Here is a 21400-nt window from a genome sequence, read left to right as displayed (position 1 = left end):
GTGCCCTCCATTTGTGGCAGCCTAGTAATCCTATGGGAAAGACTGGATTTGACATACACTGCTATACCTCCTCCTGTGCTGCCTCGTATGGCTGTCGGTCACGTCTGAATACTACATAGTTAGGGATATTTACACTGTGGTCGGGGAGGGATACAAAAACCAAGTCTCAGTGAGAAAAAGAATATCTGTATCGTGATATTTAATGAATGCTTCTAAAATAGAGAGTTTTCTAATTGCACTTTGGCAATTGAGGTGTGCAACTCGGAGCCCCGGATTGTTGCCAGTTTGAGCTCCCAAGTGCGCCAGCTCTTGGGTGTAGTTGTGCTGCGTTGCTTCGTGTTGTTGCCAGCGGGTCAATGTTGTGTGCTTGCATACACCGGTACTCTTCTGCAAGGACCTGCGAATGAAGGATTACTCTGGGCGAATCCCTCGTCGCAACAACTGCGATGTGAGTGGTGCGCAGATAGCAGATCTTTCCGGCCTTTCTCATTTCCTGGAAAGCAGGTCGCAGCCTCTGTTGAAATTGGCGTTCCTCCCTGGTCAGATTTTCAGAAAAGTACACCTTTTCGCTGGTCTCGTTGGTTGTACGGAGTCTGCTCCGTAGCTGGAGCATGCGCTTGTAGGCATCTGGCGTTGCAGTGCGGACCAGGATGGGACGCGGTTTGAGTGGCGGTTGTTTTACTGACGTACACGTGACACCAAGTCGCTGTGAAGCAACAATGTCAGTTTGTTGCAGTGGGAAGCCTAGTGTGTCCCATACAAGGGTCACAACTGCGTCTATGGTTGCCGTACCCGTATCGTTTGAACTGGAGGCCAGCTCTTGTTCTCCTTCCCCAAAGCCCTGGATGATGAAGGAGGTTGCCGTTTCTCGCTTGGCCTTGTCTACCGTATCAAGGAGGCTTTCTACCATGGGGTCAACGGCTTGCAATTTGGTGTCAATGTGATCGACTCTACTTAACAGGGTAGCTGCTGTGCTGACATCAAACCCATCTCTGATTTGATTTTCGAATTGGCTCACTCTTGCCTCCAAATCCTTTCATGCTTGTTTTATTTCTGTCGTCTGGGCAATGATTGTAGCCATTCGCTCATCTAGAAGCTCCGACATTGTGGAACCGAATTCACTCACTAGCACTTCTATCGACACAATGCCATCCAGTGACTCACCCTCATCATTGTTGGCTGCAGGAGGGTTCATACCGTCTGATAGTCGGGATGCTGACTGTCGGCTCTCTCCAGGCGAACTACAGGGTTTAGATTTCGTGCTTGGTTTGGTAGAGGAACCCTTGGCTCTGCTCGATAAGCTAGTTCTATTAACTTGAGACATGGTTTCATTAATACAGTTAGAACTGATCTTCAACACGGGTACTGAAGCTAAAATCCTTTCTACAGGCGGAGCCCAAAAATTGCCAACCGCACTTCAAAACATACAATAGCTTGACTGTATTGGGCCTGTCGAGGGGATCTCCCGCAAGAAGAATGAAATGACCACATTATGTAGAGGGAGCAGTTAATCGAGGATAGGCTAAGGAAATAGATCGATGCATACAAAATCTGGTAATTAAGGAGTTGGGATACCGTCAGTGTAATGAATATATCGGCAAAATGCTGATAGAGAGAATGCTTGAATTCGGGGAGGCTGGTGAAAGAGGTAAGAGAAGGCGGTAGGCAATTCCATAGCATTGCAGCTTCGTTGGAAAAGAGGAAAGAAAAACGCACACCGTGATAATTGATGTTAAGTTTGTTTGGTCTTCTTGGACTTGAAGACAATGATTAGTAAAATGGAAAAATAACACAATCTATAGCCGAGGCGGCTATCCGCAAATGTAACTATCTCTTAAACTGTAAACAGCAAATCCTATATATAGGATTTGGCTTCTGGCTGAAGGACTTCGCTAAAGAATCTATGAAAATTGATGAAATGGTTTCAAGAGGTGTTTGGAACTATTTCCCATATACCTCTATAGGAATAATCCAACCTTCAAGCGATCACTTTCTTGTGCATGCAAGTCTGTCTCTACCGTCCTCGCAACACCCACTGCAGCGGAGATTAGTCACCCCCAAGAACCCAGTTCGATTGGTCCACACCATCGACATTGAGTCTTTTCGCGAAGACATGGCTGCATCAGACTTGGGTGAGTTCCATCCCCAATCCACGATAGATGAGATGTGGGCACATTGGCACACCCAGTTTATGGCCGTCCTGAATAGGCATGCGCCAATGGTACAAACTCACCAGCGCTCCCATCCCACCCAGCCATGGTCAGACAGAGAACTATACCAATTACACCAGCGCAAAACACGGCTCCATAGGCGATGGCTCCGCAACAAAGCAGATACTGCCCGATATGCGCAGTTCAAGCATGCAAGGTCGGACGCTTCGACGGCGTAATAACGGAAAAGAAATGCGTACTTCTCAAGGCAATGCCAAGACAGTGCTCAAAACCCTCGGAGGGTGTGGAGTGTTATCAACGCCGTGACAGGGCGAAGAAAACCAAACCAGACGCCGACATGCAGTGCAGACTCTATTTCCGATGCGTTCCATAAAATCGTTACAGACACTACACGACCACCTCATCTTGAAATCCCCAGTGGCCCCCATGACCGGAACGGTATCCAGTGTTTCCAGTGCCCAGATGTAGCCACAGTATTGAAACTGCTTTGCAGGATTAATCCCCGGAAGGCAACGGGGAGTGATGGCATACCAGGGCTCCTCCTGAAGAGCTGTGCTGATCTTCTTGCACCCTCCCTCTGTGAAATATTTAGTGTCTCGTTATTTACAGGCGTCGTCCCCTCAGCTTTCAAGACGGCATTGGTGAGACCACTGTACACATCCGGCGATCCCTCAATACCAACCAACTACCGTCCGGTGTCTCTTCTACCGATTGTGTCTAAGTTGCTGGAGAAGTTGGTTCAGCGACAACTGGCAGACTTGATTTTGGGGAATAATGTGCTGCCCGTCACACAGTATGCCTTTAGAGCTGGGCACTCCAACGAACAGGCCCTTGTAGTACTCACAGATGGTCTGCTTGCTGCTAAGGACCAGAAGCTCCACAGGGGTGCATGCTTTCTGGTCGTGTCGAAAGCTTTCAACAAAGTGCGTCACCATGTCCTGATACAGGATCTGTTTGAGATTGGCGTAACTGGCAGGGCATTGACATCGATTGCCAGCTATCTCAGCATCCGACAGCAGTATGTCCGATTTGGCACCCTCCAAAGTGGCATGAAGCCGTGTACATGTGGTGTTCCACAGGGCTCAGTGCTTGGCCCCCTGCTGTTCAGTGCCTATACCCGGGATGTCCCATTGGTTGTAGAGCCAGCAAAGTCAATCCAATTTGCTGACGACATTGAGGTTCAATTCAGCCACACGTCAACGGATGTCATCTCAGCTAATCTCTCCACAGCAGTCACAAAGCTCAGTGACTGGCTACGTCAACGTGGCCTCATTCTCAATGAGACAAAGAGTCATCTCCTAGCAGTGTATGCCGGACGCAAACAGCCAACACCACCGATCAAAGTCACCTGCGACAGAACACCCCTCCCAGAAGCCTCCTCAGTCAAGTATCTCGGAGTGACCGTGGACAGCACTTTGACATTCAAGGAGCACTTTGACAAAGTGGCAGCCAAGATGGCTCAGAAAATTGGGGCACTCTGGCGCGCACGCTGCTGCCTCAGTGAAGCTGCAAGGGCACGGTACGTGACCTCCGTAGTACTACCAGACGCCCTATACGCCTCGCCCTCTTTCAGTGGCTCACTGTCAAGTGCTGAGACCAGGAGGCTGCAGGTTCTCCTGAATCGAGCAGTCCGAACTGTCTACGGTGTGCCCACGCGACACTCAGCTGAACCTTTGCTGACCCGGCTGGGAGTTTTCCAGGTGTCAGAGCACTTCCACCAGAACACCTTAGCTCTTGTGTGGAAGAGCCTGCACGGTGAGACATCGCAGTCCGTCACAGAACTAATAACTCCACAAATGACCAGACAAATCCGCCTTCAGCAGCAGGACGGACTCAGTCTTCCAGTTGCAAGAACAAACGCTGGCAAGTCGAGTCAACGTTACAGGTAAATGGAACAGATTACCTGGAGACGTCCGCTCCAGCACAACGCTGGAGACCTTCAAAGCTGCAGCAGTACCCTACGCAATTGCTCGTTGACTACATGCAACAGTAGCAAATGCCATGTGTGACAAATTGGATCCGATTTCCAGCTGACTATCATTTCCAGTGCATACACACTTTTTTCTTTCCTTTTCTCTCTCTCTCTCTCTCTCTCTCTCTCTCTCTCTCTCTATCTCTCTCTCTCTCTCTCTCTTTTCTTCCCTCTTAAAGGGAAACTGAACGCCAAAAATAAGTATGGCTTATCCGAAGGGGAATTGGGCACTGATTCCGATGAGCTATGTCTCGAGCCGATCAGAGAAGAGGAACCGTGTCAAATTTCGTAAATAACACCTTCCATATTTGGAAATTGGGCTTGATGACGTGCGAACTGCTTAGCTGTCACCATGCTGTGCATGCTCAGCAGTGTAATTGAATGGAAGAAAACAATTACTTTGGTGTTTTGCAGCTCTATTTCGTTCCCTGACGGTCACCAAATCTAGATGTAGGAATCTGTTGAGCAGGAGAGTGACACATGTCTTCCCGAAGGCTGTCCAGACTGCAGTGGTGATGAAGAAGACACGATCATCACCCCGAGATCGATTGTAGCGAATTGGAAAACTCATGGTGAATTTGCTTCCACTCCAAGGCAATGTCGAGGTATGAAGGGTGCTTGTTCTGCCTTCCAAAGTGAAGAGGGATGAACATGGCTTTGCATAGCTGTTGTTCTATGCCAACTTACCTACTCTTGGTGGTACCGTAGTGCTATATTGCAAATTTCGTGGACGAACAACTCTAGTCACTAGTCGCTAGTGAGCAACACTAACAGGTGAGATTTGTCTGACAGTTAAGCAGTTCGCACGTCATCAAGCCCAATTTCCAAACATGGAAGGTGTTATTTATGAAATTAACACGGTTCCTCTTCTCTGATCGGCTCGAGACATAGCTCATCGGAATCAGTGCCCAATTCCCCTTCGGATAAGCCATACTTATTTTTGGCGTTCAGTTTCCCTTTAAGATCTTCGCTACCTTGTCATTGGGAAGAAATTCCCATTTGGATTTTGCGACGTAAAACTAAGTTCTAAAAACGAAAAAAAGCCGATCGGCCAATTTTCGGGGTGAAGCTTCCTCTGTAGTACGGTTAAATAAATAAATAAATTTAAATTTCACGGTTCGCGTGAGACTCGGCTGAAAGCCCAGTTTTCCGCATCCGTCGTGGGAGCGCCGCCACCCTCTAGGATCAAAGGCGCAGATGCTAGTACGGTTAAAAGCACTAAATATTCCAACCTGTGGCAGTGCTCCCCAATCAATCACAGACATCTATTCATGGTATCTGTGTACTTATTCAGCATACTAGGCATTCTATATTACTTTCCCTGCCAGTTCTATCATCATCTGCATCCATTACAACACTCTGGATAATGCAGAATACTCAAATCCTATAGGATCCGAGAAAAAACTGACAGGTCCTCACTAAAACGGCCCTATAAGTCAAGTGATAATACCGATACTGGCGCTCTTGAAAACTTCTGAAGAGAACCTACCGATAGTGCCCTAACACCTTACAAAGTTACAATACAATCTAGGCACACAACTTATCCCGGGCTGAAGCATGGTCATGATTATTGGAATTTTTTCAAAAACTCCTATATATAGGATTTGACAGTTTACAATACAAGTGAGCCCAAATAAGCATTGGGCCCCAAGGGCGGGAGACTACTACAACTTTGTATGTGTGTAATGTGCTTTTTTCTTAGACATGTGAGTAGGAAGGGACGAGCGGGTTCTGGGCCAGGGGGCGCCCGGGTCCCAAAAAATGGGGTATTATTGAAAAATGGGGTACTAATAGTACCCCATTTTTGCGGTGAAAATTATTTTTGGCCCGGTTTTTTTGCGGATAAAAATATGTGCCAGGGGGTGCCCCTACCTCAAAAAAAAGGGGATATTATTGAAAATATGTATTGGGGTGTTATGCTCTACCCTAAACAATAAGGTAATATGGTGTCATGATTATGTAAGTATAAAAGGTGTGTTCTTGAATGATGATCCAGTCAGTTTCAAGTTGTTGTGGTGCAGTGAAAATGGATTCTGAATTTGAGATCCTGTATGCTTATGTTCGTTCAAAGAAGCAATGTGCGCTGGAGGAAAAGAAGAAGAAGAAGAAGAAGGAGATAGAGGAAAGTGAAGAAGTGTGTTATCATCGTGAAGAACAAGTTGAGCATGCTGGTCATAGAGTTTGTTCTCAGTGTGGATTGGTAATGGCTGACATTTACATGCCCGAGGTAAAGTGGAGAGAGCGTTGTACTAGCATAAAGACCTACACGGATTCCGATCGCATTCAAGGTGTGAATCGTCATCTTGTACATTTTCTCAACAAGATCGACTTCACTTTACCGCATGCACAGTTTCACCCTGTTCAAGAGGCACTGCAAGCAATGAAGAAGTCCAGCAGCTATAAAAGCATGAACTATGCAATAGCATTATCGTGTATACTTCATGAGGATCATGATGCAGTGCGCACACTGCGTTCTTCTTTACCGCGCAGTAATGTATCATGGTTGAGAAGCAGCCGCATTACACAACCTCTTCCATCATGTTTTCCACTGATGTTTCTTCTACATCTCATGGAACACATCAAGGGTCCTCTGTCCGCTAGACAGCTGAACACTCTGAAAGTTAATTTGTCCTTGATGTCACCTGCAGACCTGTCCATGATGCATCTTCTAATAGATGCCTATTGTTGGCATGACTACAGTCTGGAATATTTAGTAGATCACGTGACCTCTCTCCCACCTGATCTTGCCAACATACTCTATCAATTTACCAAGACTGCAGTACGTCATCAATGTTAGCAATGCGTTGGAGATTTACACTCTCGGGAACCTGTTCTGAGACATGGTCGAGACACGTTCAGTCATGACCGAGACATGTTCCGACAGGTCAAGTGCAAGTCGTGCTGTGATTGGTTAAATCTTATCATCTGCTCACCGTGTCCTCTGATTGGTTGATTCTTGAACAATTTCACCGTGTTCTCCAAGGTCGTCACCTCCCATAGGATGTTATTTCAAACTCGGCGGCGGTCAAAAGGGTATATATGTGCAAGCACAGTCCTCCATTCACTCACAACTGCCTTTGTTGTTTCGTTGCTCAAGCCTTCTCTCTCTCTCTCTCTCTCCCTCTGGATCTCACTGGATCTCTCGTGACTGATATCATGATGGCCACTGATGCTGTTGTTGCTGGTGAAGATGTTGTGGACTGTTTGGGTATTGACCCGTTCGCTATCAAGACGATAAAGAAACCCGGTCTCTACAAGCGACGTGCTAGCCGTAATCCGAATCTGGAGCCTCTGCCTAAGATCAAGATGCCATCTCCTCGTCCTACCATACTACCAGGTGTCGCCACCATTATTACGGATGGGGCAGCAGAGTGTGTTCAAGCAATGTACAGCAAGACCGCCCACGACTATCATGTTGCTCCTGGCACCGATTTCTACTATACGCGCGGTGATTTACCGGGCATGCTTGTCAATGGCACGGTATGTGAAGGACGCTTTGGTCAACTTAAGCTGTACGTCCAGGCTTCACAAGACGATCTCATTCAATTCTTCCTGAAGACCTCAACACCTTTGAGACGTGCCGTGAGATCTCCACATATCAACAGGATACGGAGTAACATCTTCCCTGCAATGTACCAAGGGAAGAGTGTGACTGCTTTGTATCTCAAGCCAACCAAGGGTGTGCCCAACTTCCCGATGAACGAAGAGTGTCAGCTCTATCTGCATCCTTCCACTATATCTTTCAACAGGGAGAAGTGCGAATTCAAGGCATGGCTTTCGGCAATCCCCCTGATGTTTGTAGACTCACGGCTTTGTGAAAGGGATCACGACACCGTGCAAGACCTTCCCGAGGCTGAATTGACTCGACTGGTGATTGCATTCCTCAAGAAGTGGAGCACTGCTGACAACGTGACTGCTGACATTGCGTTTGACACAACGGTGGCGGCGGCAGCGTCTCTCCCTGACACCCTACCGGACAATTCACTGGACTTGAATCTGCTAAATGCTTAGTCTATCTTACCACATTGATTGATCAGAAAGACTTTATATCCTAACCCTTTTTTTTTTTTTTTTTTTTTTTTTTTCATGCTCTCTCACTCTCTCTCTCTCTCTCTCTCTCTCTTGCTAACATATCATCGCTTCATTAGATTACCACTAGCACACATGAGTATCATAATGATTTATTTGAGAAAGAAAATATTTCCTATCATAATTAGAACAGTGTGTGTGTGTGTGTGTGTGTGTGTGTGTGTGTGTGTGTGTGAAGATGGCGTACTGGGCTACGCATTTCCATAGGAGTGATGGGGAGGAGACTTCCCTCAAGCACATGCAAAGCATGCGGAATGATATTACCGAAATACAATCAGTTTTGGGGAACGATGACACCGAAAACACCTTGGTTCATGATGTGGAGAAACTGAAAGAGGTGAAAGCCGATGAGAGCAAAGTGGAAGATGTGGAAAACAGATCTACGCGCTACACAGATCAAGCCATAGCAGCTGATGAGCTGCACGTGAAAACAGATGGATCCGTGTCCATGGATGCTAACCTCAACATGAACGAGCATTCCATCTGTAATTTGGCGTACGATGATAGTTCTTTGACATGTGCTGTCCCTGCCGGTTGGGTCAAGAATGAAATCCAACAAGCATCATCGAGATTGCAAACTGGTATGGACACTGTGCGCAAGATGAAAGGACCTCGTGGTGATCGGGGATTGGGATGGCTTAGCGGAGGTGGCATGCCACTGAACTCTGTAGGGAGAAATGGTGACTTCTATCTCGATGCAACCACGCTCATCGTGTACAAGAAATTCAGCTCGAAATGGAAGGCGTTTGGTCGGCTTCATGGATCAAGAGGTGAAGCTGGTCCACGTGGAGAACGTGGATTGATCGGTCCTGAAGGTGAGACTGGACCTAGAGGAGCTGATGGGCAAGGTGGTGAACGCGGTCAAAAAGGTGATCAAGGAATACCTGGTCCAGAAGGTCCCAGAGGTGAAGTTGGACCACGTGGAGAACGTGGATTGGTCGGGCCTGAAGGTGAGATTGGACCTAGAGGAGAAGATGGGCAAGACGGCCCACAAGGTGAACGTGGTGTGCAAGGTGATCAAGGAACCACAGGTCCCATGGGTCCCCAAGGAACCATCGGTCCAACCGGTCCTCCAGGAAACAGAGGTCCCGTGGGTCTCCAAGGAATCATCGGCCCCATAGGTCCTCAAGGAACCAGAGGCCCCATGGGTCCGCAATCAAATCAGAACCTATCCGATCCGTTTCATCTACTACCTCTCATTCGGAGAAACGCCTACCTCTACATATACTCTCATCCTAGCAGATTTGAATCCGTCACCAGGGTGAGCAGAAACAGATACAGAGGGATAAATCTCGTTGACATGAAGGACAAGAGAATCAACGTGAACAGCATCGACATGTTCCGAGACGATCACTTCTACCTCAACATTACACAACCCAGCGAAGTTTCCATTAGAGAACGATTCGTCAATCTGTTTCACGACAACATGTCTTTTGCAATGTTCCAAGTAATTCAAGTGGACGCACCTGACCCTAGAAACATGGCATTGAAGGCATTCGATATCGATACTGTCGGAAATTTCAGCTTGGATAGTTTGTACGTGTTGTTCACTGCCACCCACATAAGCGGCAACTACTTCACGCGTCCCGGCCATTCATCATTCAACATACCCGTTTCGTCTGTAGTCAGCCAATTATCGGCGGCTTTGGATAAACCTGTGTCGAGTATGACGGATCTCTTGGGTACAAAGTGTGTCATAAGTTACGCTCGGAATTCAGAAGGCCTATTCACTCTATACGTAAACTCCATTTTGATACATTCCAACTTAGACACTGTCCCATTTTCCAGGACCAATGGAATCGAAGATTGCAATTATAGCATTGGTGGTACTCAATTCTTCAACGGCACTTCATCAAAGTTGTTCTGTCATTTGCACTTTGCAGAGAGTTTATCTTCTCACACAGTCCAGCGCATCCACACAGAACTCATGGCACACTACGATATATGAAAGTGCTACTTTGATTGTACATAATATATAGCACACATGCTACACTACATTCTTGAGATGAAAATGAAAAATAAAACCTATCTATAGTGAGTGTCATCACAACACCAGAATGTCTGTGATATTGACAGTGGCGAACAACACGTCGGGCGTGAGCAGGGGATTGCACAAACCGAACTTTACTCTAAATGTGAAGGAGCTCGATACGCGTGATAAAGTCCTGCATGTTGAATCGGCTCAGTTTGAAGTACACTTTGAGAACATAGACGAGGCAACGAACAAACTCTATGTGGTACATGGTGTAGAAGAAGAAGAAGAAGAAGAAGAGGATAGACTTTCCATCAAGACGGGAACATACAGCGATGTAGACGATTTGGTGTCTATTATCAATGCCACTCTGAAACGAGCAGGACACGGAGACATTGTGTTTTCCTACTCTCGTCACACCAGCCGCATAAGTGTCTCGGTACCCAGGAATAAACGGTGCTTGTTGAAGAAGGACTCACCCGCATTGGTGCTGGGTGTGGGCACTATTCTCAAGCCATACACGATCGAGGGATCTCACACGTTCCCGTTCGCTGTGGATCTGACGAAAGGCAGAAGACTTGTCCTGCTCTACACCGACCTCATTGGACCTGCTGTGGAGTACGAAGACAATACTGATTCGAGGGTGCTGAAGACTTTTCTTATTCAAACCCTCAACGGTTTGAATAACTACGTGTTCGGGAAAGAAGACAAACGACTGCTGCTTCCACACGAAAACGTGACTAGCATTTCGTTCTGGTTGAAATTCAACACCGGTGAACACATTACTTCCGGATATCCCGTCTACCTTGATCTTCGGATCACCAACACAACTACTTAGATGGATCTTCCAGATGTTCGTGTCCGTCACGTGCGTGACATGGTGGAGGATATAGCAAAACGAAAGAAATTGGAGAGCGAAAAGGTGCGTTGCCGGGAGAAGTACGTGATTTACAACACTGCAATCTTGTCCTTTCTCATACTCATTCAAACCATTCTCAATATCCTTCAAGGGAGTGGTGTTGTATCTGGAGAACATCGCATTCGAATCATCGCCATCAGTAGCACGATTATCGGTGTGATCATGGCATGCATTGGTAAACACGTTCTCGACACCAAACGTCAGCTTGTCAAGTGTATTGAACAACTGCAGCAGATGGAGAGAGCTGAAGACTCGTTCATGTTGGAATTGGGCATTACTCTTGAAGATGGGAAGCTCACTAACGAGGAGCATCAACGATTGATATCGATGATGAACGACTTTCGCAAGACACTGGATATTGGATCTTTGAAAAAAATTCACCCCTATTATAATGTGACTCGCAAGAATGGCACAGGAGATATACTCACCACAAGCTCCGGAGTCCTTCACGGGACTCCTGACCAACACGAAGATCGTTCAGAAGAACATCCTCGACAGGACGGAGAAGAAACTCTCGTTGCTTGAGGGTAGACGCGGAGTACGACTCTTTTCCACAGCAGATCGATCACCACCATCCCTGAACAATGAACTAGACATCTCGTCGCCGAATTTCATTGCTCTGGGGGAGAGCTATTTCATCGTGAAAATGCGCTATAGTGTCAAAAACAATCTCAATAACCAGCCTGGAGACTACACGCGATGGGTGTGCACCACGTCACCAGCCTTTTCGTGGTTCAAGAACATTCGAGTGGAGATCAACGGAACAGAGGTCACGCAATCGAGTAAAGTTGCCGACATGCAAATGGTTCAGCATATCCTCAGTCTAATGGAAAGCAGCAGCGAACGCCTTCAGTACGTGGACTCGGATCTCTACGGTCTACAGAAACTGGATCCGCAAAGAGCATTGAGAGGTGTGGATTTAACGCCCTATCAACTTGGTGTGAAGCGTAAGCATGGCTATGCCTTCGAAACAAACGCTGCAAACGCTAATGCAGCACAAGCACCGGATTTCGTCGATGATTTCACACTCAGGCGTGCACCCACCGTCGAGCTTGTCACCAACGAAGGCTTCTCCAACACGGTTCAGGAAAATGCACTTCGTGCAGCTGTTGGACGGTTTCAGTACAAGCTGAGACCCTTCCTACCGTTTTTCAATCAGGACGATGCTTGGTTACCCCCGGGTACACAGGTGAAGCTTCGCTTTGATCTGCCACAATCCGAGCTTTCCAGATACATCATGCTTAGCGATCAAGGCGGTGGTGCCAACAGTGCTCTGAGCGTCGGTGATATTGAGATCGATCTACTCCAATTGGACTTTGTGTACACTACCTATCGCATGGAACCCAATCTCACCGATCGTGTACGCCTTCCCAAACAACTCTATTTCCACACGTGGTGCCCTCGTCTCATACAAAAGAGCATTTCAGATGATGCTGGTACACTGGAACTGCTTCACAATGCGGACATTCCACGCAGGATGATCCTGTTCTTCACAGATTTGACTCATGGTACACAGCCAGCATTGGCTGGAGGTGAAGCATCGCATTCTTCGAACAGACTGGCCATGATTCATGCAAATCTCAGTCAACTTCGTGTCACTGTCAACGACCAGACGCTCTTTGACAACCCGCTCAAATTCCGGTGGGATGTGAGTCGTGATACTGAAGGGCAATACTTCTACGATTACAACAAATCCTCCTACCTGCGTGGCTACAATCTGGTTCAAGACTTTTTCGGTAAGACGTATGGAACGCAAATCCCCATCACCGCTGCAGATTACTGCAATCACTACTTTATGGTGCCTATCAACTTGAATCTGGATCGGACCACAGACAATCCAAGATCGAGAGGAAATCTGTCCATCGACTATCAATTTAGCGACGTGACAAACGCACCCGTGAGGAGACCTAGCGAAAATGGCGCCTCGATCAAAGTCAACCTTCTCTGCATGGACAAGTACTTGTACACCATGAGCAAAGATGAAGGTATCAAAGCCGAAGTTGTATGAATTAATTCCGACCTAGTAGTAAAAGGGCATCATGGAAGGTGGTGACCTGGAGACCAGACATCGTGTCTACGGTGGTGATTTGAAAACATCGAGTCGACAACACGGTGGATTCTTCTGGAAAAAGAGCTTCTGGAAAAACCTAATCGGTGCTGGACCGGATGAGATGGAAAAGCAGATGGCGGAACCCACGACAAAACAAGATGCAATGCAACGCGGTGGACTTGGACCCCTGGCTGCCATGGCAGGAATGACACTTCTTCCCATGCTTTTGGGGAGAGGAGAGTCCGGAGACATTGTGGAAGCGCAAATGAAAACAGCTTACAACCCTGCCATGCACCGAGGAGGTCTAGCCATTCCACCAGGATTAGCCGCCAAGGCCATACCACTCCTGACGAACCTGGCTGCTCCCTTGGCCATGGGTACCATGGCATCACTGGGTGACAACGTAATGGATAAAATATTCGGCAGAGGAGTAAGGAAGGGAAGCTCAGCAGGTGCCATGAAGCGCACTAAAAGTCGTCGTCGTCGGCATGCACCGAAGAAGATTCGTCAACGAGGATCTCGAAAAACCAAGAAACCAGCTCGTCAAGTTCGCTCCAAAGGCCGCAGGGCACGAGGAATAAAGAAACAAGGAAGGGCCTTGTTCAAAAAACTAGGACATCGTGCCCTCGACGAAGCTTCATCGTTCCTGTCTGCACCTCGTAGATCCCTAACCCGTCCTGAAACTCCATTTGCTCAAAAAATTCGACAGAACATTAACAGTGCAGGACCGTCTTCTATGAGTTCCGCTCACATCGGTCCATCCTACAACATCTGATCATGGACTTTATCTCGCTCCTTGGACAGGAAATCGGGAGGAAGAAAAAGACTAGTCCCGTAAGGAACGACGATGTTCCGACCACGGCCACTGCTCGACACGGGCTGCACATTCCTGGTCTTCAGTTCGAGTCTAAGGATTGGTTCACGGAAATCATTCCTGCTCTGAAATCCTGGGGTCAAAACGTATTGTTTCTGGGACAGAGCAACATGGGTAAATCCTACTTTCTCATCAAGCTCCTGAAACGTGTGCAACCTGAGCGTATAGTTGTCATCTCCAACACGCCGGCCGATCAGTATCGTCTCCCAAGCCTCAAATCCTTCAAGCATTACAGCACCATGCCCGAGTGTATCGAAGACATGGATCTCCAGCCTAACACCTATGTGATCATTGATGACATCAGAGTGATGGGTTTGAAGCACGGCAGCCAAAGAGAGTGTCTCTACAAGTTCTTCACCATGTACAGTCATCATCATAAGTTGAACGTGTTCTTTCTCTCTCAGAGCTTTGATAACATTAAGGACATGAAGATCAATGCAAACTTTATGTATCTATTTCGCTTCACTGATAAAAGCAATATCAAGCGTTATCTCAATACTCTGTTTGGTGGTCTGTGCACGAAGTCATCCATTATCTTTAGATTGTATGAGAAGTTATTGGCGGTGTGTCGCAGACCTATCCTAACCATTGATTGCTCTTCTAATCAGTACTACACGTATTGCGAAGACACTGCATTAAAGGTGACTTTTGAATAAAAACCTCGTTGATGTGCGTGTTTAGCCGAAAAGTTAGCCGAAAAGTTAGCCGAAAAGTTAGCCGAAAAGTTAGCCGAAAAGTTAGCCGAAACATTGAAAAAAATTCCAATAATGAATAAGAATGGAGCATCTTACGGTGAAATTCTCAAATGGGCTACCGAGCAGTATACAGAGGGTGGGGTCCAGAAAGGGATCCTTCTCGATACCCAAGCGTAAAAGGTTGCAAACCTTGCAGTTTATGTCGAAACATCCTCAACACATCCTCAAGAAGAGAGTAAATTCGTGGGAAGTTCTCGGTATACCACCACTCATGCGGCAAAAAGGAGGTAATAACTACAATACCTACTTGAAAAGCGTCAAGAAAGTTCTTTCCCAAGTGCCAGATCACAGTTTGAGCACCTCCACCCTGTTGGAACTGCAAGCTGATCCGCGAGTAAAGCGTCTATATGACACCCACTTCAAAAACAATCCCGATCACATCAGTTACCCGTCTGTGAGAAATGTGATTGCATCCAACATACTCAACTATGATTCCACTACCGATCAAGTTCGCGATTCCGTTGCAGATGTCAGGAAGAAGAGAAAGGCACCTTTAACATCAGTGCCTTTCAATCTATTACAAGACCACGAATTTGACCGATGGATCCTACAAATCCTGGACAGTTTCCTCCGACATACAAATATACCGGCAACCTTTTTGAAGAGCAACTATTTCACAAGCCGATCACAACTGCTGCAACTCTACGATGAAGATCGACTGAGGTTCAGGAGTCGGGTGGAAGCGGCTGCGGATGCCCTGAAGACGCAGACGATGAACGACTACACTACTCTGGTCAACGAGACGAATCGCATCTACATGTCCAGGTACCCGTTTGCAACCATAGCGGGTGCGGTGGGAATCCACAAACATGTCGATGGATTCCTTCGATGAGAACGAAAGATTCATGAACTAGCCACCCTAGTGCTAGCTGTACCAGGATCGCAGCTCAAGTTTCAAGATCTCAACGATATGAGTTCTACGTATGGTAGAACAACTGAAGCAAAATTGATCCATCCCGAGCATTTCATGATCAGAGCACAAAAGGTGATGGTGGACGATGCATCATTCATTCAAGAGGTTCTGAAGGATAAAAGCAGGATCACTCGTATCATCAAGGATATCCTGAGTGGACGTTCAATGTGATCACGCGCGCGCGAAAATTTTCAGGCTATGATCAAGAATGGACTACCCTCTCAGCAGTGCCGACATTAAAGGAAGATTGAATGGTGTTGGAGGGTTCGTGGGGTGTACAAGTTACGACCTCTTACCACCCTTGAACAATGGAGACTTTTGTATCGTCAACACCGACAACGTTCTACCGGTGTACGATGCACCGGAAGGTGGACATCATTGGTTGACCGTGTGTCGCGAGCAAAACGTGATCCTGGTTTTTGACAGTTTCGGACGCAGTCTATACACTATGGAGCAAGATTACACTGAACCTGCACTGTGCGATTTCTTTAAAGAAGCCTATGCAGACTGTAAGATCATCACCAACACCCAAGCCGTTCAAGACAGAAGCACAGCAGTATGTGGATGGTATGCCATATTGATGGGAAAGCTATTTTCCAAATATGGTCTGGATGAAGCACTTCGAATTTTCCGAAGAGTCTTCGATGAGGATGAAAAGCTGGAAAACGATCAACTGGTTCTCAGTTTAGGTGCCTTGCGAGGTGGTGGAGCCTTGTGGGATACGAAAGTGCAAAAAGCACTTCATGATGGAAGACAGAAGAAGAAGTCGCAGTCCACACCATTCCACACGCAACTGGCTAACGAATTGCACAAACCCAGACGAGTGCATTTCAAAAGACGCAAGGTGAAGAGCAGGTCTGTGGATCACATCTGGAGTGCCGATCTAGTGGATATGCAACGGTTTGCCCGAAGCAACAAGAACTACAAATTCCTGCTGACCGTCATCGATCTGTACAGTCGCTATGCCTGGGCAGTACCCCTGAAAACCAAAACTGGCTCTGCTGTCAGGGATGCATTCGACCTGATCCTGAAAACATCGAACAGGGTACCACAAAAACTATGGGTAGACGAAGGCAAGGAGTTCTACAATGCAACAATGAAGCAATGGGTCAAGGATCACAACATCATCATGTACAGCACCCACAACGAAGGAAAAGCCGTGGTGGTGGAACGCTTCAATAGAACACTGAAAGGCAGAATGTGGCGCCATTTCACGGAGAAAGCTACGACACAGTATCTTGACGTCCTTCCTCAGCTTATGGCCAAGTACAACAGCTCGAAACATCGCAGTATCGGCATGAGTCCCACGAAAGCTTCTCTTGATGGAAAACCAAAAGATGCAGACGTACACTCGAAGCAATCACCAGCTAAATTCAAAGTGGGCGATGATGTGCGTTTGGCTGTGGCTAAACGTCATTTCGAGAAAGGGTACACGCCCAACTGGACAGAGGAAGTGTTCGTGGTAAACGATGTCCTACCCACTGTACCCCACACCTATCGTGTTCAAGACCTGATGGGAGAAGTCATTCAAGGACAGTTCTATGGAGCTGAGCTACAACATGCCAGACACACAGGATTGAGATTCGATAAGGTGTTGAAATACAACAAGAACAGTCGGCTCGTCAAATGGAAGGGTTATCAAGACGAAAAATTCCATACCTGGTTAACAAAGAAGGATGTGAATGATCTCAAAAAGTATTAGCATTTCATATGTACAATGTAGCTCATGCTTTGGATTAACGTGAATATTATGAATCGCATAGTATTTACAATGTATTTCATGAGAAGATATGACATATGCTCTAGTATGTGTGGAAATCCCTCAGTGCTTTGGAATATCCTTGTGTCCGAATGCCAGGGTGTTGATACCATCCTCCAGAATGTAACGCTTACTGTCGAATCCACAGAGGGCAATCTTGTGTAGCTCCTCTCCGTGAATGCAATGTCGTCGACTTCGAAGAACATTCATTGTTCTCTTCAGCTGAGACTCCTCGACGAGACATGTTCGATAATCATCGACGGTTATGGTGTTTTTCAACACGCTTCTCTGCACACCTTTGGCACGCTTGCCATTGTCGTCGTTGTCTTCACAGCGGTATGCGTACATCTTGCTCCGCAAACCAATGAACTCCTTGATGGGTTTGCCACCTAGTTCGTCCTTGAACTTCCCTACCACCTTCTTGTTGACCGTGCTGTACAGGTGGTGGGATGGTGAATAGTTGGATGTGTCATAGGCTGTTATGTTGTTTGACATATCGGTGTACAGATCATCCGTTTGAATATGTACGATCAGACTATCAGTATCAGTGTAGAGCAAACGTACATTTTGTCCATAGCGGGGTAGGAGAACTTCATAGTAAAAGGAATACATCAAGTGCTTCGACAGATCGAGGATGGCTGTACCCACATAAATGGGTTTATTGAGAGTCACCTTTGTCTTGGCAAACTCGATTGCTATCAGATCGTTCTCAAAGGCTACACTGCGGATGTACGAAGGTTTGTTGATGCTTTTCTGGAGACGTGGTTTTTCATCCTGTTCACGAATGAGCTTGATGTTTACTCTGTTTCGAACGTTTTCCATGGTCTTGCCATATACAGCATTGTTCATCAACTACGATAAACAGGCATACAAAAAAAAAAAAGCCAAGAAAAACAACAATAAGAAAACTGTTATCTTCAGGTCATTCACACTTCCAGTACATACTAGATCCCACACTATCGCTAAATACACACACACACACACATGATGTGGAGTACCCACCTTATAGAAGTCTTTCTCGAAATCAGAAGTTGATAGCTTTCTCAGGTCAGTATTAGTGTCGATGTATGGCTTCATCCATGGGTGTTGTGTGAAGGAGAGCACACGATGCACATCTGTAATCTCCACACCCAAGGACACATACTGCTGCAAGTTTCTGTAGTGCAGAACATAGTGCTCTTTCACCAGTAGATTTGGTACCAGTTTCTTCGCTTCCAAACCGGTCACCTACAAGAGTACAGTATAGATATACACAAACCTTAGAAGATTAATACAAGCATATCCACCAGATAGACCATGACTTACCATTAGTTTCTCTGCCATGTGGGTCTGATATGGAGAAAGCATATCTCGTGTCACCTTCATCTTCTCAGGAGCCAACGGATAGTCATTCATCATGTCATGCACACCATCTGGAATCCTTAAATCGCACTCCACCATGTATCCCGTCGAAGAGTCCATTGGATGATCGAGTACCGTCTCCAGAAGATCATCCGTCACTGCTTCAAAGCAGAAGTCCGACACGGGCAAGGGTTGAGACATGGCCCATCCATATAGATTGTTCGCATCTAAATATTGGATGAAGCTTGACGGCTCGTCTGGATTGTACTCCGATAGATATCTGTTGTTGGCGGTGGCGTGTCTAGCGGACACCATGCTTATGCCACCTCTTTTGCCATGCTCAATGAAGTTGAACATGTCAATGTCGGAAATGAGATGAAGGGACACCTTCGTCATTTTCAGCAGCGAATCCCAGGCAAATCCCGGTAAGGTGAGGTAATTAGCGGGATCCAATCCATAGGTTGCGTGAGCAGTTCTTCTGAAGTTTTCGAAAACGTCAGCCAACAGCAGCACATCAGTCTCCAGGTAGAGGTCGTGATAGTCTCCTAGATCTTCACAGTCAAACGCAGTCCATACTGTTTGCGCATAGGCATAGTCTTCATCACTGATACCCTAGGGAATAGAAAATGTACACCAAAAAGAAAAACAAATCAACGAACTTATTTTAGTAGTTCGCCCACACAATCAATTATTTAGTATGAAGCTGCAGGAAGCGTTCAAACACATTTTGTCTTATTTTAGTACTTCGAAGTAAGATGGTGAAAAAAGAAAGAGAGAAAGATCTACTATATCTGTCACACTACTCACCGTGTTCGTTAGCGTTGAGTGGAATGCATCCTTGGGTGGTAGACGCGTTTCTTCGAATTGGTCGTACGACCCCATATATTCATACGGGTAGACACCCTTTCGTGTCAACAGTTTGCGTTCATCCTCGTCTGGAAATCGTGCGGATAGAAGGGCGAATGCATCTGGTGGTGTAGCCGAAACCAACCGGTCTAGGGAGGTGTTCAAGAATGCCAGGCTGTCGATGAACTGGAACTGTCTCCATCCGAATGTGACATATTTTTCACTGTTGATGGGAACCACTTTGATAGCACCGAGACGCTTGGTCTGAGAAGAAAGAAAAAGAGGAGACACAGTTTTAAGGTGCAGCTGTAAAGATGAATATCAATCATATAAACGTGAATATGAGTACCAACATAGTAATGATCTTCCTTCTTAGAAAAACATCATGATCCACGCACACGCACACACACACACACACACACACACACCACGCATATGTAACGTACCCGTTCTTGTCCTTTCTCGTTCACATACGTAATCTCATCAGTGGATGTTCTCCCAATGGCAGATATGATGTGATGAGAATCGTATCCCTTCAAGTTATGAAAGATCACAGGAATCTTGATCTTGAACGGCTCAATCCGCATGTTCAGGTTACAATGGTTGTGTGCTGCACCACGGTAAGCACCGGTGATGTGACAGTGGCCACGTACACGATCGCTACCCAACGCTTCACCACAGATCCAACAGGAGACTACCGTTTCAAATTCACGTTGCTGACTTTCTGAAATGATCATTTGACCAGCATTACATGCTAGAAGCTCATCACGGATAATCTCCTCCTCTTGCTCAAGTGACAGCAGAAAACAGAACATAGAATCTTCTCCACGGTAGAAGAAACGGTTCGTGACGACGCCATCAGATCGTACTACAATGTACGAACAGGAACAGGCTACATGCTTGTTCTTTTGGAATGTCGAATGACCGATTTTCTTGACAGCGGACAGAGGTTCTATGAAGGCCTCACAATCGGCATAGATCACCTGCATTTGAGAGAGAGAGAGAGAGAGAGAGAGAGAGAAGTAGGAATAGCAGCAGGGACAACACCGAGTAAAACAGCGGAAAAGACAGATAGAGAATTAGGAATAGCTGCAGAGACAACACCGAGTAAAACAGCAGAAAGGTGAACAATCAGAGTCAAGAAACATGTGCAGGAAAGAAAAGAAAAGAAAAAAAAAAAAAAAAAAAAAAACAGACCACAGTGTGTTCACCTTGATTAAGTGTTCTACTTACAAATGGGGCTTGAAGCTGCTTGTTCACATTCCTGAACATCACTCTATCACCAGCCTTTGGCATCTCCACCGTAGCTTCAGGATGTTCACTGCAGTACATCATATGATTATTCAATGCCTTCTCCGTGACGTGTGTTGAGAGACATCTGAAGCAGACAAAATGTGCTCGACGTGCTCCAGTAGCAACAAGACGACTGAATGACTTTATCCACACCCAGTGCTGCACCTCCACGTCATTGCGTTCGTCTTGGATGAGCAATACATTGATGGCGGTCTGCGGTTGCTGAGAAATTCTTAACGGATATATGACTTTCTCTTCATATCCGAAGACGTTGATGTAAAGACCGTCGTTCAGTCTTTCGATGACTGGTATGTCTTCCAGTTTTGCTGGAAACTCGATGCCGCTCACATCCACAGTATCCGCATGTTCTGCGTACGACGATTGACGACATGGATGAGACTTGTCTGCCGAAAATTTAGCAGCCAGTATTGACCATCTAAAGTACG

The 21400-nt window shown here is 46.4% G+C and overlaps 2 protein-coding genes across 3 annotated transcripts; one reads left to right on the top strand and one right to left on the bottom strand.

The window, feature by feature from the left end:
• Positions 1 to 12687: 12687 nt before the first annotated feature.
• LOC135827259 (uncharacterized) lies at positions 12688 to 17417 on the top strand. Its single transcript, XM_065339787.1, has 2 exons — positions 12688 to 12859; positions 16333 to 17417. Exons 1-2 carry the CDS (start codon positions 12688 to 12690, stop codon positions 17415 to 17417), a joined length of 1257 nt encoding a protein of 418 aa, XP_065195859.1.
• Positions 17351 to 20289, bottom strand: LOC135827288 (uncharacterized). Of its 2 annotated transcripts, XM_065339816.1 has the most exons (5): positions 20108 to 20289; positions 19623 to 19925; positions 18780 to 19427; positions 18477 to 18701; positions 17351 to 18326 (listed from the first exon to the last, which is right to left on the bottom strand). In XM_065339816.1, the coding sequence occupies exons 1-5, from the start codon at positions 20246 to 20248 to the stop codon at positions 17538 to 17540; spliced, it is 2106 nt and encodes a 701-aa protein (XP_065195888.1). In that variant the 5' UTR covers positions 20249 to 20289; the 3' UTR covers positions 17351 to 17537. The 2 variants fall into 2 exon arrangements, with proteins under 2 accessions (XP_065195888.1, XP_065195889.1); XM_065339817.1 differs by lacking the exon at positions 18477 to 18701.
• Positions 20290 to 21400: the final 1111 nt, after the last annotated feature.

This window comes from Sycon ciliatum, chromosome 11 (genome assembly GCF_964019385.1).
Source record: "Sycon ciliatum chromosome 11, ocSycCili1.1, whole genome shotgun sequence".
Classification (NCBI taxonomy): Eukaryota; Metazoa; Porifera; class Calcarea; order Leucosolenida; family Sycettidae; genus Sycon; species Sycon ciliatum.
This window is presented reverse-complemented; position numbering and strand designations above follow the sequence as displayed.

What these genes read in the sequence shown, in the direction of transcription:
- LOC135827259 (XM_065339787.1), top strand. Translation starts at nt 12,688, where the DNA reads ATGATTCATGCAAATCTCAGTCAACTTCGTGTCACTGTCAACGACCAG. An exon ending in TCTGGTTCAAGACTTTTTCG is followed by an intron (nt 12,860 to 16,332) that starts GTAAGACGTATG and finishes GTCTGGATGAAG; the next exon opens with CACTTCGAATTTTCCGAAGA.
- LOC135827288 (XM_065339816.1), bottom strand. Translation starts at nt 20,248, where the DNA reads ATGCGGATTGAGCCGTTCAAGATCAAGATTCCTGTGATCTTTCATAAC. An exon ending in ACGAGAAAGGACAAGAACGG is followed by an intron (nt 19,926 to 20,107) that starts GTACGTTACATA and finishes CTTTCTTCTCAG; the next exon opens with ACCAAGCGTCTCGGTGCTAT. An exon ending in ACATGGCAGAGAAACTAATG is followed by an intron (nt 18,702 to 18,779) that starts GTAAGTCATGGT and finishes GTACTCTTGTAG; the next exon opens with GTGACCGGTTTGGAAGCGAA.